The 24,892-nt window shown below is 59.7% G+C and overlaps 1 protein-coding gene across 2 annotated transcripts in view; it reads left to right on the top strand.

Annotated features, from left to right (window-relative positions):
• The window catches only part of COL6A2 (collagen type VI alpha 2 chain), a 32,974-nt gene extending 10,020 nt beyond the window's left edge, over positions 1-22,954 (top strand). Inside the window, exons 2-28 of one of the 2 annotated variants that reach the window (XM_023238595.2) lie at positions 5,519-5,658; positions 5,795-6,393; positions 6,654-6,674; positions 7,377-7,442; positions 8,214-8,267; positions 8,350-8,394; positions 8,632-8,658; positions 8,876-8,902; positions 8,987-9,031; positions 9,545-9,598; positions 9,990-10,052; positions 10,863-10,925; positions 11,140-11,229; positions 11,931-11,993; positions 12,585-12,647; positions 12,839-12,901; positions 13,287-13,349; positions 13,637-13,687; positions 13,993-14,028; positions 14,343-14,405; positions 14,656-14,718; positions 14,903-14,938; positions 15,077-15,122; positions 15,343-15,495; positions 15,722-16,174; positions 16,344-16,382; positions 21,714-22,954. In XM_023238595.2, coding sequence (XP_023094363.1) covers positions 5,532-5,658; positions 5,795-6,393; positions 6,654-6,674; positions 7,377-7,442; positions 8,214-8,267; positions 8,350-8,394; positions 8,632-8,658; positions 8,876-8,902; positions 8,987-9,031; positions 9,545-9,598; positions 9,990-10,052; positions 10,863-10,925; positions 11,140-11,229; positions 11,931-11,993; positions 12,585-12,647; positions 12,839-12,901; positions 13,287-13,349; positions 13,637-13,687; positions 13,993-14,028; positions 14,343-14,405; positions 14,656-14,718; positions 14,903-14,938; positions 15,077-15,122; positions 15,343-15,495; positions 15,722-16,174; positions 16,344-16,382; positions 21,714-22,312 — 3,072 coding nt within the window. In that variant the 5' untranslated portion in view covers positions 5,519-5,531 and the 3' untranslated portion in view covers positions 22,313-22,954. Of the gene's footprint in view, positions 1-5,518; positions 5,659-5,794; positions 6,394-6,653; positions 6,675-7,376; positions 7,443-8,213; positions 8,268-8,349; positions 8,395-8,631; positions 8,659-8,875; positions 8,903-8,986; positions 9,032-9,544; positions 9,599-9,989; positions 10,053-10,862; positions 10,926-11,139; positions 11,230-11,930; positions 11,994-12,584; positions 12,648-12,838; positions 12,902-13,286; positions 13,350-13,636; positions 13,688-13,992; positions 14,029-14,342; positions 14,406-14,655; positions 14,719-14,902; positions 14,939-15,076; positions 15,123-15,342; positions 15,496-15,721; positions 16,175-16,343; positions 16,383-19,362; positions 20,552-21,713 lie in introns of those variants that run through there. The other variant, XM_023238596.2, reaches the window with a different exon arrangement.
• Positions 22,955-24,892: the final 1,938 nt, after the last annotated feature.

Here is a 24,892-nt window from a genome sequence, read left to right as displayed (position 1 = left end):
TCCAGGCTCCAAGCTGTCAGCACAGAGCCCGACGTGGGGCTCAAACTCACAAACCACGAGATCCTGACCTGAACTGAAGTTGGACCCTCAACCGACTGAGCGCCCCCAGGCACCCCTGAGTGCAGGAATCTTTAATCTGGGGTCAGGTCCATGGATGGACTCCCTGAGTTCATGAAAGGTGTGATTTCTGTACACGGGCATCTGTGCATTTGTGTCACATGGAATGGTCCAGATTCTTGAAGGAATCTGTGCCCTACAAAGATAAGGACGCCTATTTTAGTTTTTGTATAAAATACGATATTGTTTGTTGATTTTAAATTTATATGCTTTGTAATGTTAATTCAACTCCTAAATTTCTTATGGAGTTTGCCTTTTTTTTTTTTTTTTCAGTCAGAAATAGATGTTTCTGGGCTCCTTAAAGCAGTTACATGATTTTCTTTTTATATTAATGTGCTTCATGTTAATATGCTTTGTAGTGTCGCATCATCGTATTTCTAAACTAACTTTGTCTAGCTTTGGTCCAGTCGTCCTTAACATGCTACTGGACTTTATTGTCTAGTCTCTGTTAGGATTTTTGCAACTGTGTTTAAAAGTGAGATTTGCCTATAGAGTTCCTTTAGGTACTTCCTTGATCAATTTTTGGCCTCTGGCTTTTCCAAATTTAAAAATGAATTGAAAAGCTTATCTTTTTATGTTTTGGAACAGGCAGAGAAGCATTTGTCCTTGAAGACCCAAATCCGTGTGGGCCAGAACCCTAGGGGCGTGTCCCCTTCTGGGGCCGACTCCCATCAGTTCTGCACCTCTCCTCAGACTCTTCCAGAGCATGGTCTTTCATACTGTTAGCTTAGAGCTGCACGTGGTATGCTCCTTCAAAACCTTCTTCATCCATCACTACATTATTTTACTCATTCCTAAATTCTTGTATTACTATATTCGTGCCTCATCATTTTTATGTTTGATTAAATTTTTCTACTTTATTGACTTTTCCAAAGAACCAGCTCTTAGGTGTATTTATAGTTCTACTGTTGTTTTGTAATCAATTGGTTTATTTCTTATTATTTTCTTTCTCTTATTTTCTTGAGATTCATTTTGTTAATTTACTTTTGCCCTTAGCTTCTTTAACTGTCTAATTTGTTACACTAATTTTCCATCTTACAACATAAAGCATCTAAGGCTACATGTTGTCCTGCAGTTACAGCTTTGACCTTTTAATATTTGTTTTGATACATAACACTGTTGTCACTAATTCCTATGTCGTTTTAGCAAGAGAGAATTTTTTAAATTTCCAGATGCTTTAATATTTTTGTGTGTGTGTCTTGCTAGTGACTGGTTTTGCATTGTGGTTCAGAGAATTTGATCCTTACAATTTCTAATTGTTTTTTAAATTAATTAAAGCTGATTTGTGGTCGCTCTAGAAATGAATTTTCTAAAACTTTTAAAAGAACATACAGGGGCGCCTGGGTGGCGCAGTCGGTTAAGCGTCCGACTTCAGCCAGGTCACGATCTCGCGGTCCGTGAGTTCGAGCCCCGCGTCGGGCTCTGGGCTGATGGCTCAGAGCCTGGAGCCTGTTTCCGATTCTTTGTCTCCCTCTCTCTCTGCCCCTCCCCCGTTCATGCTCTGTTTCTCTCTGTCCCAAAAATAAATAAACGTTGAAAAAAAAATTAAAAAAAAAAAAAAAAAAGAACATACATTCCCTACTTGTAGGTTTCAAAGATAGATCTAGGTACGTGTGTGTCTGTTCTATGCACATTATTCAAATCCTAATGTTTAGAAAATACATATTCCATACTTGTTACTACCAGAGTTTTACAAAACATGACATTCAGATCCTCTTTTTTGTTATTGTTTATGTGATCTATCAAGAACTTTGAAAGCTAAGTTAAAGTCTTCTATTAATAATTGGCTTGTCAGCTTTTTCTTTGATTTTTCACCACTTTTGCTGTATATAATTTTGTGCTACGAAACCCGATAGACTCATTATCAGATAGCAGCCTTTATCTTTTTCTTGGTGCCATCCCTCACCCTTCTGTCTCAATTTAGACTGGCCCCACGCTGTGGCCCCACCGTCTTCCTCTCTGTGCTCACCTGCCCTGAGTTTCTCTGCACCATCTGTGACAGTCTATCTAGTGTCACTCCCGTGTAAACCTCATCAGACAGGTTTCATTGTTTGATCCAATTTAGGAATATTTTTCTTTTCTTTTCTCTCTTTTTTTATTGAAGTATAATTGACACGTAATACTAGATTACTTTCAGGTGTACGGCCTAGTGATTCGACAATTCTATACATTCAGCTGTATCCCCCCCCCCCGTTGGCGTGGTCACCACCGTCACCACGCGACATTATCATGGAAGTGCATGCTGTGCTGTCCGTCCCCATGACTCATTTATTTTATAACTGGAAGTTTGTACCTCTTCATCCCCGTCACCTATTTCACCCACCCCCCATCCACCTGCCTTCTGGTACCCATCAGTTTGCTCTCTGTATTAAGAGCCTGTTTTTAAGTTTATCTCTTTTTTACTCCCTTTGTTTGTTTTGTTTCTTAAATTCCACATATGAGTGAAGTCATATGATATTTGTCTTCCTCTGCCTGGCTTATTTCACTTAGCGTAACACTCTCTAGCTCCTTCCGTGTTGTTGCAAATGGCAAGATCTCATTCTTTTTGACGGCTCAGTAATATTCCATTGTGTACAGAAACCACATCTGTTTTATCCACCCATCAGCCAGTGGGCATCTGTGCTCTTTCTATAGTTTGGTCGTTGTTGATCCTGCTCTCGTAAACATAGGGTGTGTGGGAATATTTGTCTTTAACGGAAGAATTTAAAGCATCCACGTATATTGTCCCAACTGGCCCATGTGATGTTTCTGGCATTTAATTGTGCTTTCTGGCCCCTTTTTCCTTCATTTTTTATATTTTACTGTATTTCTCAGGTTTCTTTGCTCTCTCACTTACTCTTACTCATTTCTCTGTTGTCTGCAGATTTTTTTTAGAAATGGTATGTAGGTGAGCCCCTGCACATCTGAAACTTTTATCTTTTACATAAAACTAGGTTGACTAGACAGACATCTTTGGTTCATTTTAGTTTCTTCACAAAATTCTGCAGTTACGGTCTCATTGTTTTTCTGTCTATAATATTGTGGAGGAAAAGTTTGATGCCTTAATTAGTTATCTATTGCTGTGTAATAAATTACCTCCAAACTTAGGGCTTTAAAACAGTGAGCGTTTGCTATGTCATAGTTTATTTGGGTCAGGAATGCAGGAATGGCTTGGCCAGGTGATTCTAGCCCAGGGTCCCTGATGAGCTGCAGTCACAGTCAGGGAATTGGCCAGGGCTCCGCTCACATGAAGCCTTGACTGGGCTGAGGATGTGTTTCTGCAGTGGCTCGCTCACCTGGCTGTTGGCTGGAGGCCTCGGTTCTCCCTCGTGGGCTTCTGCAGAGGCCGCGTGAGCGTCTTCATGTTACGGCGGTTGGCGTCCTTCCAGTGGGTGACCCGGGAGAGGGCCAGGCACCAGCCGTGATGCCTTCTGTGAGTTCATCTTGGAAGTCACACGCTGTCCACAGCTCACACAGGCCAGTGACAGCTGAGTGCGTGAGGATTTCAGAAGGGCGTGAGATCCAGGAGGCAGGAGTCATCGGCCCCCCCTGGAGGCTGCCCACCACACACCAAAATAACTCTTCCCTTTAGGTCCTTGACGTATTTTGTTGCTGCTATTGTGTTTTCTCCTGTGTAGATGACTTTTTTAATCCTTCGTTTCATTTGAGAGTAAGATTTTTCACCAGAACACCTTATTATGGGTGCCTCTTTTAACTGATTGTGTATGCAGTAGCACGTGTGTGGGTGTATGTGATATGTGTGGTTTGTGCAGTGTGTGTGCACCCATGGAGAGCGGGGCCGAGCGGGGCACAGAACCCCCGGTCCTTCAGCAACCCCTCCCTTCCCATAGCAGACAGGACAGGATGGGACTCAAGGCTCCCCGGCTGGGGGCAGCAGGGCGAGGGCCATAGAGGACAGAGCTGCACCCACATCCCAGTGCTCAGCCCAGCCCAGCCTCCACCCTGCCCTGCCAAGGACCCACAGCGACCACAGCGGCCGTCACCAGTGGTTGATGGCTCTGGACCTCTTTGCTCTGACTGATGCAGCCTGACTTCCTCCGGCTTCCAGGTTCTTCGGGAAGCCCCTCGCTTGCCCCTCACGCCACCTTTCCGACCCGCGCCTCAGCCAAGGGCTGCCCCCATCCCTCCCTGAATGAGCCTTCCCTCAGCCAGGAGCTCGCCTTCCTCCAGCCAGTCCCCTCCGTCTGGGCACATCCAGCACCCCATGCAGGAAGCTCCCCTGGATTCCCTGGCACACCCACTGGGCTTGCTTTAGTCTGGGCAATCGTCACCGCCCTGCTGGGTCACAGCCTCTGCCTGCAGGGTCATGGCCTCTTGACCTGACCATGACCTTTGCTGGGGAGGCAGGACCATGTCCTGTTCACCCTTAACTTTACCAGGACCAGCCCCTCTTACCGTCAACCCAAGCGACCTTGAACCTTAAACTTGCCCCCCGCCCAAATCCACCTCCTCTCAAAAGAGGTGATGCACTGAGGGGCATCACCAGGGAAACTACACCAACTGCCCCCAGGGCCCAGCCCACCAGTGCTCCCCACTGGCAGGCCAGGAGTCCCTGCTGGGGCAGCATCCTCTGTTGTGTCCGCCCTCTGCTGTGGGGGCCCTGAAAGGCAGCGAGGCGTTTATGTGACCCAGGTTGTGCGAATCCCACCAGAACCAGCCCCTTCCTCTCCCTCCTGGTCCCCAGAGGCCACCCGGCCACCCACCCGTGCCCCAGGCCCTCTCCCCATCTGTCTGGTTGCAAGGGGCAGCGAGCAGCAGGGAAGCCTCGCTCCCCACGAAGACATGACAGGACACGGTGAGCCGCACTGGGGAAGGACCCCCCGCCATCCAGCGCCACTGTCCCCCCAACAGAGCAGGACCCTGGCGCTCACCGCCTGCCAGCCCCCGGGCCTGTCTGCCTCTCATCCCCCCCACCCCATCCCAAGGCCGCTCCCCCTGGTCTGTCAGCATGGGGTCAGCTGGATGGCTGGCATCGACTGCCAAGGCCACCCTGCCCCAGCCTGGGCCTCTCCTCCCCTCCCCTGCTACCCCTCCTCCCAGTCACCCCGACTGACCCCTCTGCCTTGCCCGCCCCAGGCCCCCTGCACCGTGCTCGTTGTCACCAACGCCTGCCGCTGGCACGTCAGTTTCCGAGAACGCGCCGTCCGCCTAGTGCACCCAGCCCCGCAGGGCAGAGACAGGAGCGTCTGAATCCACCCAGAATCAAGCCCAAAGCTCGCAGTCTCTTAGCCCACTAAATGTGTGCGGCCTGCCCCCGCCTAGGGCGAGGGAAGAGGGCGTCTCCCTGAGCCCACGCACCGCCCGCTCCCACCGCCTGGGGAGGAGGGCCCCAGGGGCCCGCAGGGGTGCAGCGGAACAAGCCGCGAGCGCCGTCTGCAGTGGCCGCTCCTCCCTGTTGCAGGACACCAGAGTGCATGGGTGCTACCAAGATGCTCCGGGGCCCCTGCTCCGCCCTCCTGTTCTGGGGGCTCCTGGGGACCCCCCGTGCCCAGCAGCAGGAGCTCATCAGCCCCAGCACCTCTGACAGAAACCACTGCCCAGGTACTAGCCGCGGGGGCCGGGGGCCGGGGCCCGGGGTGGGCAGCAGGGGGCCGCTGTGGGGGCAGAGCCCGGAACCCGCGGGCGCGGGGCCTCCCTCCACCGGGGCGGGCTGGTGACTCGTGCCCCGCCCCCCCAGAGAAGGCCGACTGCCCCATCAACGTGTACTTCGTGCTGGACACGTCGGAGAGCATCACCATGCAGTCCCCCACCGACAGCCTGCTCGACCACATGCGGCAGTTCGTGAAGCAGTTCACCAGCCAGCTGCAGGACGAGGCCTACCTGGACCAGGTGGTCCTGAGCTGGCGCTACGGCGGCCTGCACTTCTCCGACCTGGTGGAGGTGTTCAGCCCGCCCGACAGCGACCGGGCCTCCTTCACCAGGAGCCTGCAGGGCATCCAGTCCTTCCGCAGGGGCACCTTCACCGACTGCGCGCTGGCCAACATGACCCAGGAGATCCGGCAGCACAAGAGCAAGGGCGCGGTCAACTTCGCGGTGGTCATCACCGACGGCCACGTCACCGGCAGCCCGTGCGGGGGCATCAAGCTGCAGGCCGAGAGGGCCCGCGAGGAGGGCATCCGGCTCTTCGCCGTGGCCCCCAGGCAGAACCTGCTGAACGAGCAGGGCCTTCGGGACATCGCCAGCATGCCCTTGGAGCTCTACCGCAACAACTACGCCACGATGCAGCCCGACTCGGAGATCGACCAGGACACCATCAACCGCATCATCAAGGTCATGGTGAGCTGCTCCCTGACCCTAACCCGCGGGGCACCAGGAGGGGACGGTGGGGGCCAGAGCCCTGGGACCCACTTACCCGGGACGGCAGCGGGCCATACACTGCTCCGGGCCTCAGTTTACCCATCTGTGAGGGAGGCATCCGGAGAGGGTAAGCCCCGGGCAGGGTCTCCCCCTGCCCCAGTGTGCTGTGTTCCCACCCAGATGCGATGCTGCCCCACCTGCAGCTTCAGCTAAGCAGGGTTTCTCTGTCTTTCCTGCAGAAACACGAAGCCTATGGAGAGGTGAGAGACGTTTACCGTTCCTGCCAGCCCTGGCCCGGTGCTGCTCGCTGGGCCTCTGAGGCGCTGACCCAGGAGGGACTACCCCCGTGCCAGCCCCCTGGTGCTCCCCGGCGTCTAGGACAGACAAGCGGAGGCCAGGCAGCAAGGCCCCTCTGCTCCACGTTTGGGCCTGAGACTCTTAAGTCTGCATGAAGGGCTCCTGTCCAAAACCAGGCTGTTTAAACCCGGGGGTGGGCATTAGGGTCACCACCAAGCACACACCACGAGGACCAAGGCTCAGGGTCGCCCTCCACGCTGGTGGGCTCTGTCCACCTGAACCAGGCCAGCAGGACGGGCAGGGGGCTCGTGTGCCGTGTGGCTCAGGACCTTCAGCTCTGACACTCCCCTGTCCCTGTGCGTCCTCAGCGCCAGCTCACAGCCCGGAACGGTCGCTTCCCACTCTGCGAGGTTCCCGCAAACACGCCCCTTCCTAGAACAGCTGCTCACAAACACGGTGGTTTGACACGCAGGCATAAGTGGCTACGATCAGACATTGTTTAACCCAGCCTCGGTTTTCCCAAACGTGACCAGAGTGTGTGTGGGCTTGGGCTTCCCAGGCACCTCCCGAGTCCGCTCCTGCCTCCAGCCCGTGCTCGCCACGCCCCGCCCCCCCGTGGGCCTCCCACCCGGGCCTTACCGGACGCCGCTTGCTTCTTGTTTCAGTGCTACAAGGTGAGCTGCCTGGAGATCCCCGGGCCTCCCGGCCCCAAGGGCTACCGCGGACAGAAGGTAAGACGCCTGCACGGCCCCCCGGGCCTGGCTCCTCAGCTCCAAATTTAGGAGCAACCACACCTCGAATGGCCCCAACGCTTCTGACCTTAGAAGTACCAAAATTCAGTGTTTATCTACGTCCTTTTAAATGGCGTTTTGAGAAAAGTAGGAACAGTTCTGTTAGTACTGAGGTTGGTAAAGCAGCCTGCTCGAGCACGGCAGCGAAACCGGAAGCAGGTTTCTGTAGTGACGCGGTTGCTAATTCATGCAAAGCACCCACTTCTGCCGTCTGTCAAATAGGCAGGTTTCCATTTTTCTTACAACACTCACTACCAGGGTATCAGAAATACCACTAGTTCACGTCAAAGGTTATAGATGAAGGCCGAGGAGGGAGGGAGGCCTCGGGGGGCTGAGCAACCCCCACCCAGAGACACAGTTATGGGGAAGTTGTTACCACGTAGCCTCGGGTTTTCGCCTCTTCTAAGGGAGCTGCTTAAACCAGTAGAGATGTAGACACACGTCCACCAGGCCTCCGGCTAAACACTCCCACTGCCCTCTCTCCTGGGTGGTGGTGCCCAGGCATGGATGTGGCCACAGCTCTGGCCGCCGTGGTCCTCCCGGGTGCGGGTCGCTGGAAGTTGCCTCAGGGACCACAGCTGGCCTCTGTGGGGCCACAGAGGGGCCCCAAAACAGGACACGGCAGTACAGAAGCCTCTGCCCTCTTGCTTCCTGCAGTCTCTTGTCCTCTTTCTGCCTTAGTTTACCCCTTTGTCCATCATCTGCTTTTAGGGTGCCAAGGGCAACATGGGTGAGCCAGGAGAGCCTGGGCAGAAAGGACGACAGGTGAGTGTCCTCCCCACCCTTGCCCCGTCGGCTGCGCTTCTCCAGGACTGGGGTTATAGCTGTGGCCTCTGTTCTTCCACAGGGAGATCCAGGCATCGAAGGCCCCATTGGATTCCCGGGACCCAAGGCAAGTTGCTGCCCGCTCTGCCCCCATGGCCGGTGGGACGTGGGGACAAGCCTGGGTCAGGTGGGGCTGGCCACCCTCTCCACCCCCAACGCAAGAAGTGAAGCATCTCGATATTTTGGAAGTCGTCCCCGAATCGAGCACCCCGCCTGAGGCTGACACCCAGCCGCTGTTCCCCTGAGCCCGTGGGTGCAGCTCACACCCCACAGTAACGCTGCTCTTTTTTCCTTCCAACCTCAGGGTGTTCCTGGTTTCAAAGGAGAGAAGGTGAGACTCTGACACAGCCACGGCCCCAGCCCCCAGCAGCATCCGTCAGCGAGCCTGTGGCCCCCATCAGGGCACGGGACCTGTCGTCATGCCACGAGCGGCCCTCTCGGGGGCCCTTCTGGCCTCTTTGGTCCAAGGCAGACCTGGGCCCCTGAGGCAGCGGTGTCTGTGATGCTGAAGGCGCCTAACTGACCCACCTCACTTTCCTCCTGCACAGGGTGAATTTGGAGCTGACGGGCGGAAGGTAAGCTGGCTGTGCAGGCCGGGCGGGCCGGGTGCCCCACCCCCCTGCTGCTCCCGGGGTTGACGATCACACCTCTCCCTCCAGGGGGCCCCTGGCCTGGCTGGCAAGAACGGGACGGATGGACAGAAGGTAGAGTGCGTCTCGGGCGCCCTCCCTGGGCTGGGCGGGAGTGCAGGTGCGTATCGGTGTTTCCGACGTATGGGGGTAAGCGAGCCTCCAGGAGACCCTCAGGTTCTTACCTAGGGCCAGGCCTCTGGGCCCCACCGGCCACTGCCCACAGCCTGTAGCTTGATGGGTCCCAGTGGCACCTATCCAGTGGACATGGGACAAATAACACCGACAGAGCCAGTGGACATTTGTTCCCGAGGACCCACCCTGTGCTCCAGATCTGGCCCACCTGGCAGGCTGCGCACACGCACACGTGTGGGCACGGGGAGAGGCACTCGGACCCTCTGTTCTGGCTACGGCCCGGGGACTCACCATCGCCCCACAGAAATGCCCCCAGGCAGTCGAGCTGCTGAAACACAGCTGTGTGCCCGTGGGTGTGGAAGCCGCACAGACCGCACCTGTGCATACACCCATGATTGGTACACCTCCCTGACGCACCCTCTCCCTCCCCTCCCCTCCCCTCCTCTCCTCCAGGGCAAACTGGGGCGCATTGGGCCTCCTGGCTGCAAGGGAGACCCCGGGAGTCGGGTAAGCCCAGCTTGTGTTCCTCCTCGGGTTAAGCCCCTGGCTCTGGGTACCCGGCGGTGTGGGCAGGGTGGTGGCCAGCCCCTCGAGCTGCAGCAAGGAAGCTCGGACCCTTCCTTCAGCGCCTCTCCTGCCTGTACTTGACTCCCACCCAGGGTTCAGCTGGGGCCGTGGTCACACAGGAGGGAATAACCTCAGGGAATTCTGGGGGAGGTCAAGGGTGGCTACTTCTCAGAGTCCTGACGGAGGGTTCTGGCAGCGGAGACCCAGGCGGAGCACTCAATCCAGACAGTGGGGTGTTTGCCGCCCTCCCCCAGCCAGCCCCGAGCTGACCGGGAAACCCCGGCACCGCTCGGGGCAGGAGCCAGGACAGCCCCAACATCCTGTCTTGCAGGGCCCCGATGGATACGCAGGCGATGCCGGCAGTCCTGGGGAGCAAGGGGATCAGGGCACCAAGGTAGGCTGCCTGGCCAAGGTGGCAGGCCCTCCATGACAGACCCAGTGGCCCTCTCCCCACCTGCAGCACCAGGCCCCGGGGAGAGGCAGCCTGGCCGAGAGGGCCTGTCCTTGCAAACCGGCTGTCAGGCAGGAGGCCTGGGAGTACCCTGCCTGAGGGGTCACAGGGTGCCCATGTCCAGGGGGTGTGGGGCGCTCACACTCAAGAGGGTCACGGGGTGCCCGCCTCCAGAGGGGTCAAGGGGTGCCCATGTCCATGGGGTGTATGGTGCTCACACTGGGAGTCAGAGGTACTCACACTCGGGAGGGTCGTGGCCATGCCCAGGGGATCACGGGGTACCCACGCCCTGGGGCTGTGGGGTACTCACACTCAGGGGAGTTATGGGGTGCTCGCACTCAGGAGGGTTGCGGGGTGCCCACGCCCAGGGGGTCATGGGACACCCACGCCCTGGCAGTGCTCTCACACAGGGGGCCACGGAGTGCCCTGCCCGAAACGGTAGCAGTCCATGGCCAGCTTAGGACCGTGTATCCTGGCTCAGCTCTGCGGTGCCCCGATGGCCACAGCAACAAGCCCAATCCCCTCCCAGACCTCTCCGGGCCCCCTCTGGAAAGCTCTCAGCTCCCGCGGGTGTTCTGCGTCCACCTCCTGGCTGCCCAGGCCGCCGGAGGAGCAGGAAGGACAGCCCTTCGCCGGGCCCGTGTCTGGCGAACTCGCCCGCGCGGCCGTGCGGGGCCCACCCCTCGAGAGCAGGGTCCTGCCCTGTTGCCATCGTCCGAGGGATGGGAAACTGATCTCTCCAAACTTTGCCAGGGAGATGCTGGCCGCCCAGGACGCAGAGGACCCCCAGGAGACAACGGGGCCAAAGGCAGCAAGGCAAGTGCCCCTGGCGGGTCCCCGCTCTCCCGCTGCAGCCAGACAGCAGCCGCGCCCGCCGGCACAGAGCAGGGAGCGCAGGAAGGCCCTGTGCTCTGTGCACGCTGCCGGGTGACCGGGGCCCCCCACACCCACCCGACGGCGGCCGGGCTGTGGAGTGAGGACACTCAGCGGGGCCGTTCCCTGCCGTGGCTCACATGTCTCCTCTCCGCAGGGGTATCAAGGCAACAACGGGGCCCCCGGAAGTCCCGGTGTGAAAGGAGCCAAGGGCGGGCCTGGCCCCCGAGGACCCAAAGGCGAGCCTGTGAGTTCACGCTCCTCCCCCACCGACCCCTGGGGCCCAGAGGTCAGTGGCGGCCGGCCGGTGTGGGCTGTTCCCTCTGGGTCCGGCCTGCCCACCCAGCCCCGCCTGCAGGGGCACCCCCCACAGCCTGCTTGGGGCCTCTTTGCGCCCTGCATCCTCCAGCTGCTCCTCGTGTGCCCCTTGCCCCCTGGCGCAACAGACCGCCTGCGGTAGCACTCAGGCAGGGCCAGACCCCTGCTGGCCAGGCTCCGCTGCCTGGGGACGGACCTGGTGTCCCCACAGTGCCCTCCCAGCGAGACACTCCGAGGGCTGAACCTTCACGCAGGCGTGCACCCTGTGGGTCCCTCACGGTGACCCCGCCCAGCTGTCCCCTCATGTCTACTGCAGGTCGAATGGGACCTGGTCCCAGCCTGGCCCTCAGAGGGGACACATCCCGAGGACTGGCCTCGCCCAGAAGTGAACAGAGTGACCGTGCTGATGGCTGGTCCAAGCTGGGCCCCAGTCACATCAACTAAAACTCCTAATTGACTAGGTCTTATGAGCTGATCAGGAACTCCTCATTTCCTAAATCCTTGGGTTACAACAAAACTTACCCAACAGATGACCAAGGCCCCTCCCCCAAAGTCCATGTCCAAGTGTGGAGACCAGAGCATGGAGGCCCCACATGGCCCTACCACCAAGGCCTCCCCTGTTCTCTGCAGGGGCGCAGAGGGGACCCAGGAGCCAAGGGCAGCCCGGGCGGTGACGGCCCCAAGGGTGAGAAGGTGAGTGTCTGAGAAGGGCAGCTGTTGGCTGAGTCTGCACCAGCGTCTCACCGTGGTGTCGACAGGGCCATGGGACAACGGACAACCAACATCCCCCCACCATGGTTCACCCAGGAAAACAAAAGTGACCCCTGGGTCCTGGCCATTGGTGGGGGCAGAGGCACCTCCTACAGGTTCTCAGAAAACAGGAGGCAGGTCATCCCCACCCACAAGCCCTGCCGAGGAGCGTGGGCAGGATAAAGCCAGTTTCATGAGTGACATGCACAGCTGTGCAGGCTTCGCACTGCTCCACCCCGCAGCTTTCGATTTCAGACACACACACTCCTGTAGCTAACTCAGGATGTCTTTGTCTTTGTGGTAAAATCCGAGGGCTGACCGTATCCCACAGGACCTGGGTCAAGGGCTTGAAGGAGGGGCTTCCTCCTCTGGGAAATGGGTGGTAGTCCCTATCCTGGTGCATGAACCTGCATGAGCAGGGCTGCTGTTCCAGCGAAACCTGCCATAATCTGGCATCCTCCCCTCCAGGAAGTTAAATGATCCCCTCCCCTGCCCCTCCACATGCCCAGGCTAACTGGGCCTCTCTTCCAACAGGGAGACCCTGGCCCTGAGGGGCCCCGGGGTCTGGCTGGAGAGGTTGGCAACAAAGGAGCCAAGGTAAGTGAGGCCACTCATCCTCCCAGGGCAGGCACCCAGCTCCCCGGCTGGAGGGGGGGAACTCGGACCCCCTGTCCTTCTTCTGCCCAGGGCCTCTTGGAGAGCAGGAAGAACCCCCCCCCCAATCCCTGCCTAATCTGCAGTGATCAACAGCGGGGTCTCTGAGGTGCCCTCATCCGATTTCTTTTCAGGGAGACCGAGGCTTGCCTGGACCCAGAGGCCCTCAGGGGGCTCTCGGAGAGCCCGGGAAGAAGGTCAGCAGCAGGACACCTGGGAGGGCCCTGCGGTTCTGGGGCCCCCACCCTGTAATGCCACTTGGGTCCTCCTGTCCTCAGGACACTGTTCCCAGGCAGGACACTGTCTCCATGACCCACTCGGACAGCAGCACAGTGGGGGGACGAGAGCCACTGTGCACCTCACAGGGACGCCCTGCCCTGAGGCGTCCAGCTTTATCATTTGGGAGGCAGCAAGGGGGAGACAGGGTGTGGAGTCTGGGGGCCAGGCTGCGGCACATGGAAGGAGAGGCGGGCCTTAAAGCTCAGGGCGCCCGGTCCCCCCAGGGCAGCAGGGGAGAAGGGCAGTGTTGCGGGGGCTGATCAGTCCCCATCTGTGCTGACTCCGCTTTCTCTCTGCCTTCAGGGATCTCGGGGAGACCCCGGTGACGCTGGTCCCCGTGGAGAGTCAGGACAGCCTGGTCCCAAGGTACCCCCCATACCCTGCTGGACAGGACCAGCCTCAGCTCTAGAGTGAGGCGGCCGGGAGCGTGCCAGTCCCGGCCCCCTTGGCGTGGGGGACGTGAGGGGGCCGGGCAGCCCCTACTGTTCTCACCCTGGGGGGGAGCACGTCCTTCCCCAGGCGGAGCCCTGCACGTGTGGCTGCCCCCCACCAGGCCAGCAGCCCAGCCCCCTCCGCCCTTGTCCTCAGTCCCTGCCAGCCAGGTCTCTTCCTTTCCCACTGGACCCTCCCTGACCGGCCTCCCCGTCCCGCAGGGAGACCCCGGCAGGCCTGGATTCAGCTACCCAGGACCCCGAGGAACGCCCGTAAGTCCTGGCATGGGTTTGGGGGCCCGCTAGTTCCTGCGAGGGCCTCCCTCCAGGGGATAAGGTGAGGGGAGTGGGCACAGGGTCACCTGGCAGGGGCAGGGCCCCCGGAATCGTCCCAGACCCGGTGCAGCTGCCGTGGCACTCACCTTCAGCCCCATGGCTTTATATAGGTTGGGACACCTGAGACCATAAGGCGTGGGGGGGGGGGCTTCCAAACATCTCTGGGTCCCCGGGAAAGCCAGCCGCCCGCCCGAGGGACAGCACTTCAGGCTCCGTGACCATGACCTGTGCTTGCTTCCCAGGGAGACAAAGGCGAGCCTGGTCCTCGCGGCCCTGAGGTACGTACCGAGGCCCGCTCCGCACCCACCGTGGGGTGGCCTGCATGCCCCTCCCCTCCCACTCGGCCACCAACGAGCTTCCCGTGCTGAGCTCTGCATGGTGGTAACTGCCACATGCTAGTCTCCGTCAGACGGAAAACCGCATCTCTCCTGAGATGCCATGTGTAGTGGCCCAGCAGCAAACCCGACTGCCAGGCACAGGCTCTTCCTGACAAAAGCAGGCTGCACCCCCGCAGACGCCCTGGAGGTCTTGGTTGGGGGTGGAGGCAGTGCCCAGCTCCCCACCCCTGGCTGACCAGTGTCCCGTGTCTCAGGGGAGCAGAGGTGACTTTGGTGCCAAAGGAGAGCCTGGGAGGAAGGGCGAGAAGGGTGAGCCTGTAAGTACTCAGGGCCAGGGGTGCAGGGAGGTGCCGGGGGGTGCAGGGGGCTGCAGGGGCTGAGAGTGCAGGGGGCTTCCGGGGCCTACAAGGGCCAGGAGTGCAAGAGGATTCAGGGGAGGTGCCGGGGGCTACGGGGGGGTGCTGGGGGTACAGAGGGGTAAAGGGGCTGAGAGTGCACGGGGGGTGCAGGGGGCTGTAGGCCTGCCAAGGTCAAGGCTGCCACCCACCTGCCCTTCTCCCTCCTCAGGCGGATCCCGGTCCCCCTGGTGAGCCCGGCCTGCGGGGGCCAAAAGGAGCCCCAGGACCCGAGGTAGGTCAGTGGCTGGTCCCTCCAGCGCTCAGGCCACAGCCCTGGGCCAGCCCAGCCAGCGTGCACCCCAGACCTCAGGGCTGTGCCGGTGGCAGACCCGTGCGGTGGGTGCACAGGGTGTGGGGGGCTGCCCAGCCTCGGCCCAGACAAGGACCACCCCTCACTGTCATCCTTCCTCCTCCAGGGAGAGCCCGGCCCCCCTGGAGATCCCGGCCTCACGGTAAGTGTCAGGTGGAGATGGAACGGTGTTCCCCTCTCTCCTGAAATGGGAAAGCAAGGGCGGCGGGGATGAGGTCAGAGGCCGAGGTCAGCAAGCACTTGCTTTCTTGGGCCGGGGCTGACCCCCCCTGTGTCGCAGGAGTGCGACGTCATGACCTACGTGAGGGAGACATGCGGGTGCTGCGGTGAGTCTTGGCCCCCACGCGGCGGAGGAGCTAGGCTACTCGTGTCCCTGGGGGGCCCTCGTCCAGGGGTCATGGTCATCTGTCTGGGTCGCGCCCTCCCCCTCAGGGTCACTGTGTCCCCCTGTGCACCTGGCCGTGCACCGTGGGCGTGTCTCCCAGGGCCTGGGGTCAGTGCACACAGCCACCTGCCTCTCCCACTGACCCTGCCCCCGACCCCCAGACTGCGAGAAGCGGTGTGGGGCCCTGGACGTGGTGTTCGTCATCGACAGCTCCGAGAGCATCGGCTACACCAACTTCACCCTGGAAAAGAACTTTGTCATCAACGTGGTCAACAGGCTGGGGGCCATTGCCAAGGACCCCAAGTCAGAGACCGGTCAGCTGCGCCCGCGGTTGGGGCGGGTGGGGAGTCAGGAGGTCCCACTCACGGGCAGGGAGGCCAGGCAGGCCGGAAGCCCTGAGGTCCCGTCACGAGAGTCGGTGGACAGACAGAAATTCAAGGGAGGGGGTCTCAGCTCTGCCCAGGGGCCCCAAGTTTCCGCTTGAGGGTGGCGACCCATGCAAGGCGGTGACACCTTCATGCCTGTGTCTGGCCGCCGCAGGAACCCGCGTGGGCGTGGTGCAGTACAGCCACGAGGGCACCTTCGAAGCCATCCAGCTGGATGACGAACGCATCGACTCCCTGTCCAGCTTCAAGGAGGCCGTCAAGAACCTGGAGTGGATCGCCGGGGGCACCTGGACGCCCTCGGCCCTCAAGTTCGCCTACAACAAGCTCATCAAGGAGAGCCGGCGCCAGAAGACCCGCGTGTTCGCGGTGGTCATCACGGACGGCCGCCACGACCCCCGGGACGACGACCTCAACCTGCGGGCGCTGTGCAACCATGACGTCACGGTGACAGCCATCGGCATTGGTGACATGTTCCACGAGAGGCACGAGAGCGAGAACCTGTACTCCATCGCCTGCGACAAGCCGCAGCAGGTGCGAAACATGACCCTCTTCTCTGACCTGGTGGCCGAGAAGTTCATCGATGACATGGAAGATGTCCTGTGCCCGGGTGAGCAGCGGCCAGACCACACGCTTCCCTGGGCCTGTCCGTCCGGTGGGGAGGGGGACCCGCGGCAGGGGGGAGGGGGCTGGGGCGTCCACGGGCAGTGGGGGAGCCCAGCCCCCGCCGGCCCCAGCAGAGTCTGACCGGGACCCTCGGCCCCTTTCCTTGCTCCCAGACCCTCAGATCGTGTGCCCGGACCTTCCCTGCCAAACAGGTAACTCGGGGCGCTGCCAAGCCCCCTGCCCTAGACTAGCAAGCAACCGGGTGCTGGGCAGGAGGGGCCGCTGCGGGACCCCTCCCTGGAAAAACACCTGCAGGTTGGCGTCTCAGCCCACACCGGTGGTTTCGAGGCCCCAGGACCCCGGCACGTCTGAGGAGGGGCTGGGGTGGGGGTTGACATCTGGAGCCCTTCGGTCACCACCCCACCCCTCCCCACCCCCACTCAGCACATGTTAGGGAGGTGCTCTGTCCCGGCCTGCGCTTGGCTGGCAGCCTACTGGTCTCCAGAGCAGACTCACAGCCTCGTCACCTTGTGGTCCCCACCCTCCGGGAGGAGCAGACACCCCAGGGCCATCTCAGCTCCCACAGGCGGAAGCCCTGGATCCGGTCCACAAAGTGGCTGATTCACCTCCGGGAGGTGAACGCACAAAGCGCCACACAGCGCCGGCCCGTCCGCTTGCCTCCGCCCCAACAGCCCTGAGCCACTGCCTCTGGAAGCAGGCGCCCGCTTGTGTTCAGGGCCTGTGCCCTCGCCTGATACGGTCGCGCTGCATTTGAGGTTGAAGTGCTGGGTGCACAGAGAGGCTGTCCCTGGGGTCCCTTGGGGCCAGGGAAGGAGCAGGATGGCATCGTCCACGCTCCCCTGGCATCTAGATGCTACCTCCGAGGCTCAGCTGTGCAGTGACTGAGGCCAGGGGGCCCACGGAGGCGCCCTGGGTGTGGTGGAGACCTCCCCACCAGCCTGGGTTCTGGAACCAGCCCCGTGCCTTCTGGCCAGGCCGCGGGCACCGGGCCCGTATCCTCCCATGACCCGGCCCGGGGAGGTGGGGGCCACCGTGGGGGCACGTGAGGCCGTGCTGCCGGGTCCAGCAGAGGACACAGCTAGGAAACGCGTGGCCTGCACCCACGTCCACGTCTGCCGTGCAAAGTCAGCATTTCTGGGCTTGCGTGTATACCCCTCAGGGGGCAGGACTGAAGGCGCAAAGGCAACCCGAGGGAAGGAACTGTCTTGGGTTGGGGGCAGGAGTCCCCACACTTCCCCTCACAGAGAACATCCCAGAAAGTGGCCATCACGGTTGTACCTCTGGCCACACCACGGCTATGTGAGTTCTGGGATCACTCTGGACGCCGCCTGGGCCTGGGGTCCCCAGAGTCAGCTGGCGATGGCTGGAGGCAGTACCCGCAGCTGTCTGAGACCTGAGGCCACACGGAGCTGCCGACCGTCCCCCCCGCTGTGTCCCTGCCCTGCCCGTCCTGGGGTGGGGCCCCCCATCAGGCTGGCCCCTTGAAGGCCAGAACCCAGAGCCTCACCCCTGGTGCCAGGGCCCAACGCTCTCGCCGTGCCCCAGCCATGGCAGGGAACCTTCGAGTTTTTCAGCACTGAGTACGAAGTTAGCTGAGGTTCTTTGTAGAGGTTCTTTGTCAAGCTGAGAAGGTCCCTCTGTTCCTGGTCACCGAGGATTCCATCATGAACCAGTATGAAGGCTTTGTCATGTGCTTTTTCTTTATGTTTGGATAGGATCGTGTGACTTACCTTCTTTAGCATGTTAATGTGATGGAGGGCATGGATTTTCAGATGGTGAGCCAAACTTGCAGACCTGGGATAAATCCCATCTGGTCGTGGTGTACAAATTGTTTTATATATTGTGGCATTTGGTTTGCTAACAATTCGTTGGGGACTTTTGCATCTGTGTTCACGAGCAGTATCAGGCTGCGGTTTCCTTTCTTGTGAGGTCCCTGGTTTTGCTGTTAGAGTAACACTGGCCACTGGGATGCTGACCTTGCTTCCCCTGAGCCTCCAAGACCCTCCAGTAAAAGGGGGTGGTCCCCCTGGGAGACCCTTTTCCATCTTCTCCTACCTTTTCTGCTAAAGTCATAAGCTCATCCTTTAAAGCGACCAAAATTTCCAAGCATGCTAGACACGGTGACCAGAGAGGAAGAAAGCAGATGTAACTATAGGATAAGATCTCGCGAACCATCCCCTGGCACCCTGAGGGCTGGGTGTACCTCTGGGCATTTCCAGGCCGCAAACAGGATGTTAGGTGGATGTGTTGGCTGTGGCTTGACCCTGACCTTCTGGGCCAAATGGCTCCATCCACCCAGAGGCCTAGCCACCCCTAGGCCAGCGAGCAGCTTGCTTGGTTGGGTCAGAACCACGAGAGCTTCAAAGAGAAACAGAGCTGGACACCAGCTGAGGTGCAGACTGAGCTTGGTCTGGGCGGCCGCTGCAGGGGCGGGAGCCCCAGGGCGACCTGAGCCCAACTTGCCTGGGACAGAGGCGGGAGACTCTCTAGGGCTGGGCGTGCAGGGGTTCAGGCACCGGGGGCAGTGTGTGTGTCGGGGGTGTGGGCTCCACAGGACCAGGCCGCCTGGGTTTGCTACCTGGCACCTGCCCAGAGGACACAGAAACTCCTGGAACATTAGGACAGGAGGCCGTGGTGCACACACCTGGAGAAGGGCGTCCACAAGATCAGGCCCTGACGCCGCGAGTGTCCGTGTCGGAGTCCCCGGGTCCGTGAGGGGACAGTTCTGGCCAGTGGAAGATGGGCGCCTCAACACAGGAAGGAGGATTTATCACAGCAAGGTTTTCTGGTAGCTCTTCTGAGAGGGGGTCCAGGGCGCCCCTGCCGATCGCCAGGTGGGGGCTGGAACCAACTAAACTCTCCTGGCCGCACTGGCTTTCCTCAGTCAGGTGTTGTAAGTGGGGCTGGGGTCCTCCGGGGGCACAGCCTCAAGCCGCTAGAAGCCGACCCGAGACCGGTCAAGCCTCAGTGCCACCTTGTGTACAAGAGCCTTGCAGGTCTCCAGGTCTGTAGCGACCCCGAAGGTGCTTCTGCTCCCCGTCTCCCCGGCAATGTGCTTTGCTGCTGGCCCCCAAGTCCCCTGCGAGCTCTGGCACCCGTGCTGACAGTGGGGGAGCTGCAGCCTCCCGCCTCCTCATCCCACCCCCTTGCCTTCTCTGGATGCCCCTGCAGATGGACCGCGGCCTGGCGGCGAGCCCCCGGTCACCTTCCTCCGCACGGAAGAGGGCCCGGATGCCTCCTTCCCCAGGACCATCCCCCTGATCCAACAGTTGCTAAACGCCACGGAGTTCACGCAGGACCCGGCCGCCTACTCCAGGCTGGTGGCCGTGCTGGTCTACACCGCAGAGCGAGCCAAGTTCGCCACAGGCAACGAGCGGCAGGACTGGATGGAACTGTTCATTGACACGTTTAAGCTGGTGCACAGGGACATTGTGGGGGACCCTGAGACCGCACTGGCCCTCTGCTGAAGCCGCAGGGGCTGCCCACATGCAGGGCTGGCCAGAGCTGCCCGGCCCAGCTGCGTCAGCTCCCGGTGGCTGCCACCACATGCTAAGGGGCTTAAAACAACAGAAATCTATTCTTGCTCAGCCTGGAGGCCGAAAATCCAAGGCCCTGCTGTGGCAGAGCCACGCTCCCTCCGGGGGCTCCAGGGAAGATCCCTCCTGCCTCCTCCAGTTCCTGTCTGCCTCCATTGTCACAGAGCCTGTCCCTTTTGTAGCCTGACTGCCCCGTCTCCCTCTTATAAGGAGCTTGTGGTGGCACTTAGGGCCCACTGGAGAATCCAGAATAGTTTCAAGGTCATAATTTAATTCCATCTGCAGTGGTTTTTTGGTTTTGTTTTTTGTTTTTGTTTGGGGCCATATAAGGTCATGTTCACAGGCTCCAGGATTAGGATGTGGACATCTTTGGGGGAGCCATTATTTAGCCAAAAATTGAAAGAAAGGAGCAGAGCCTCGTAAATAAGCCCAGAACTCCTAGCTTCCCCTCCAGCTTCTGCCTGTGGTCACCCCTTGTGCATTTTTGTCAACCTCCCTGGTTGATGCCTTGGGGAAAACTCCCCTCCCCCCACGTGTGTCTCTGCTGGGAGTGACTTGGGAGCGCGGGGGACCTAGACTACTTGCTAGACGTTTTCAGCAAGTCCTGGCTGTGTGGATTTAAAGCAGAAGCTGCTTTTCGTCCGCACTGCCCCCAAAATAAGCTATGTCATTAATAGAAGCTCCTTTAAAAAGAATCCTGCAATCGTTGCTCCATCTGCTGGTGGCCTGGCATCCACACCGCGTGGTGACGCACCCAGGGGAGCATCCTTCAGATGTTGTGATCACATCTTAAACATTCTATAAAAGCTGAAAAAGAATGTGAACACGTTGCTGTGCAAGTGATGTGCTGGGGCGACATGCCGCTGGCTGGGGGCTGGACTGAAGCAGCCCCCTGTGCAGGCGGGTGCCCAGTGCCCGCAGAGCCGCCCCAAACCTGGGTCCTGGGCTGAGGCCCTGGTCGTTGGTGCCAGGAGTTAGAACCTCCTTGATGGGATCCCCACGCTCCTGGCCCCAGGGGTCAGCAAACCTGGACCCACGTCCCAGAGGGGGGCCCGTAGGGCTCAGGAGCTGAATGCAAGCCGGACCGGCCAGGCAGCCCCGACTGTGGCTCTGGTTGAAGTCTCCAGCAAGGCCACAGCAGGGGGGCCTGGCCTCATGTCTGTGGAGGGAGGGCCACATGTATGTGAGGAGTGGGTTTTCAGGCTGTGCTGTGGCGTCCGCATCCCGCAGAGGCGTGGCCTCGCCCCCACACTGCCTGGCGTGTCCAGGGCTGGTGACCACCCAGACACCAGCAGGGCCCTCCTCAGGTAACAGAGTCACCCAGGCTGCTGCAGGGGTCTGGGTGCACCTGTGCCTACTGCCTACCAGACAGGTGTCCAGTCAGAGAGGACACAGGCTCCCCTTGCCTGTGCCCCCAAAACTGGGAGAGGTGTGGCCCAGCCAGCATTGGCAGCTTTGGGGCAACAGGGACTGAGGGGGTTACGGCCAGAGATGCGTCCCTGCAACCTGGAGGTCTTCAGGGCTGGAAGTCTTTATGAGATCTTTTTACGTGATTACAAATTCGAAAACAGCCTCCCTGACCCTCTCTCCCACCCGTACTGTGGGCTGTGGCCATTTCAGGGGTCCCCTTCCTGCCCAGGAAGGCCTGGAGAGACGGTGCTTGGAGGGTAGAAATAAGCCTCTCGGCCCTCACATTGGGGGACATTTCCTGGTGAGAGCAAAACCAGCAAAGATGGTGACAGGTTCCGAGGACATGGGGCAGGAGCCCCCATCCTCGCCTGGGGCCACTATGGTAGGGGTTCCCGATGATGGGTGACTTTGGACGCCACCCCACAACCCTGGTGGCTCTTAGGGCTCCGGGGGCGGGGGGGCGGTGTACATAGATGGGCACAGGGCACGGCCAGGCGGGGCGCCAGGCTGCGCCAGGGCCTGCGGCGGCCGGGACAGGTAGCCGGTCGCCCGCCCACCACCCCGTTTTGCCCCCAGAGCTGTACGTGGCCCAGTGCACGCAGCGGCCTGTGGACATCGTCTTCCTGCTGGACGGCTCCGAGCGGCTGGGCGAGCAGAACTTCCACAAGGCGCGGCGCTTCGTGGAGGAGGTGTCCCGGCGGCTGACGCTGGCGCGCAGGGACGACGACCCGCTCAACGCGCGCGTGGCCCTGCTGCAGTTCGGGGGCCCGGGCGAGCAGCAGGTGGCCTTCCCGCTCACGTCCAACCTGACGGTCATCCACGAGGCGCTGGAGGGCGCGCGCTACCTCAACTCCTTCTCGCATGTGGGCGCGGGCATAGTGCACGCCATCAACCACGTGGTGCGCGGTGCGCGCCCGGGCGCGCGCCGCCACGCCGAGCTGGCCTTCGTGTTCCTCACCGACGGCGTCACGGGCAACGACAGCCTGGAGGAGGCGGTGCACTCCATGCGCAAGCAGAACGTGGTGCCCACCGTGGTGGCCGTGGGCGGCGACGTGGACGCGGACGTGCTGTCCAAGATCAGCCTGGGCGACGCGGCCGCCGTCTTCCGCGAGAAGGACTACGACAGCCTGGCACAGCCCGGCTTCTTCGACAGGTTCATCCGCTGGATCTGCTAGCGGCCCCCAGCCCCCGCCCCGACGTCCCCTGCCCTGCGTCCCCGGCCCGGCTTCCAGCCAGCAACTCGAACTCCCAGCCCCCAAGGCCACACCCGCCCCTGCCCTGGCCCCAGCCCCGCCCTGCCCCGCCCTGCCCTGCGCCCTCAGCCTGGCACCCCCAGCTCCCCGGTCCCGCAGGCGCCGTCCTCCCATCCTTGGTGCTACTCAGACCCCACCCAGAGGCCCCGCATGCTGGGGACTCGATCTCTCCAGGTGTGGGTGTGAGGTCGGGAAAGGAGGACCCCCACCCACGCCCAGCTCCTCCAGAGGGTCCCACAGCCCTACACCCCTCCTGCCCACGCCCTGCTCTCCATGCCCTCTCTGGACCCTAGAGGCTTCCCGGGGCGCACCCTGGTGGCCAGTGCTCCAGATCCTGCTCGGACAGGCCCCTCGCTGCCCGCCCCCCACCCAGCCTCAGCCCTGGGCTCCTCAGCCCCTCCGGTATGCTCCAGAGGGTCTCTGTGGGCCTCACCAACTCCACTGGGCTTGCTCCAAAGTGTCCGCCTGGCCTTTGGAGGTCACCTGTCCCAGACTGAGCTGTGACAGCATCCCTGCACATTCCTGTATGCACTCACCCCCATACAATAAAGGCTTTGAACTGCCTCCTGCTCTCCGCCTCCTTATGTGTGCGCCCACCAAGGACCCTAGCAGTGGCCATGGAGACATTCAGACCGTTCACATGCCACCAGGACTGATCATGGTGCCCCGGCTGGCCTCCTCTCCTGGGGGCAGGTGCTGTCTCCGGGCACTGACTGTCCACACCACCCCAATGTATAGACTGGACAGCTTCAACCATGGATTCCATGGAATCCACACCTGTCTTGCCGGCATTGAGCTGAAAAGAATGCTACTTGCTCAGGGAAGTCCCTCTCTATCCCCAAACCAAGCCAAAGTGCTTTAAAAATGTTTGTTGTAGGGCATCTGGGTGGTTCAGTCAGTTAAGCATCTGACTCTTGATCTCACTGTTTGAGTTCAAGCCCCAAGTCATGAGCACAGAGCTGTGGGCACGGGGCCTGCTTGAGGTTCTCTCTCCCTCTCTCTCTGCCCCTCCCCTGCTCCCTCTCTCTGTCTCTGTCTCTCAAAAAAAAAAAAAAAAAAAAGTTTGTCGGTTTGCATGAGGCCATTTGGGTAGATAGATTCTAAGTGACTTTTTGTTCAGACTCCCTGGTCTTTTAAACTCACCATCCGGGAAGTGCTGCCTGGAGGACCACGCCAAGCCACCGGCTCCCGCAGGTACACCCTCTAACCTTCCTGTTTGTTGTTTGCTCGGGCTGCCTCAACAAGACACCACTAACTGGGTGGCTTAAACAACAGAAATTGATTGTCCCCCAACCTGGAGGCCAGAAGTCTGAAACCAAAGCACACGGCACAGTGGTTACAGAACCCACCCAGGACGGTGAGAGGTGCCAGCCACGAGGCATCACCAGCATGCAACGCCCAAAAGTGGGGGTCCTACCTCCCTGTGGGAGCTCAGTGGACTCCCAGGCCTCAAAAATGTGCATAAGTTGGGGCGCCTGGGTGGCTCAGTCAGTTAAGCATCCGACTTCGGCTCAGGTCATTTGTGGGTTTGAGCCCTGTATTGGGCTCTGCGCTGACAGCTCAGAGCCTGGAGCCTGCTTTGGATTCTGGGTCTTTCTCTCTGCCCTTCCCTGCTCACACTCTGTTTTCTCTCTCTCAAAAATAAATAAACATTTAAAAAAAATTTTTAATGTGCCCAAGGCCGTGGGTCCCCTTACCCAGAAACAACACGTGTACTCTGTGACCTCTGCAACAATGTGTTTGAAGGGGTCTCTCATCCTGAGTGAATGTCCTATGAATTCTGCTCTGGAGGAAGGACTGACCTGGACTAGAATGATCTAGACCCTCACAATCTCGATGAGGGGCCCACACCAGCAACACTCCTCCTGACTCTCAAAGCAACACATGCCCTCTAATATCCCCACATTAACGTCTCCTCGCCAAGGTTCCCTCAGCAGCATGCCCTAACAAACATCCCTAACATCTCAAACATATACCAACCATATGCTAACCCGTCTCCTTACCAGTGTCCACACACCAGCATCCCTCATGAATGATGTCCCCACAGTAAAGCCCACATCAATGTCCCCTTAACAACGTCCCCTCGTTAACATCTCTTCAATAACACCCTCTCATTTATGTCCCTCCCCAACATCCCCTCGCTAAGATCTCCTCACCAGCGACCTGTCACTGACATCCCCTCTCAAATGTTCAAACAGGGACATCCGAACTGTCAAGCTTGCACCTGCCTGACGGGCCAAGAGGAAAACGGGTCCAGTCATCTTAGGGGGATTCTGTGACACGAGAGGGTCACCCAGGACATGGGCACAAATCCTTGAGCTACTGGTCGTGGTTTCTGAATGTGTCTTATATTTCACAGTGAAATGGTTAAGAAACTACGGGGAAAGGATGAGTGAATAAAACACATTCTCTAAATACCAATACGAAAGGCCTTCGGGGCTCTCGGGAAGCAGAATCAAAATCCAGCATGTAATCTGCTCTCCTTACACAGTGAAGCAAGAA

The sequence above is a fragment of the Felis catus genome, chromosome C2 (assembly GCF_018350175.1).
Source record: "Felis catus isolate Fca126 chromosome C2, F.catus_Fca126_mat1.0, whole genome shotgun sequence".
NCBI classification, from domain to species: domain Eukaryota; kingdom Metazoa; phylum Chordata; class Mammalia; order Carnivora; family Felidae; genus Felis; species Felis catus.
This window is presented reverse-complemented; position numbering and strand designations above follow the sequence as displayed.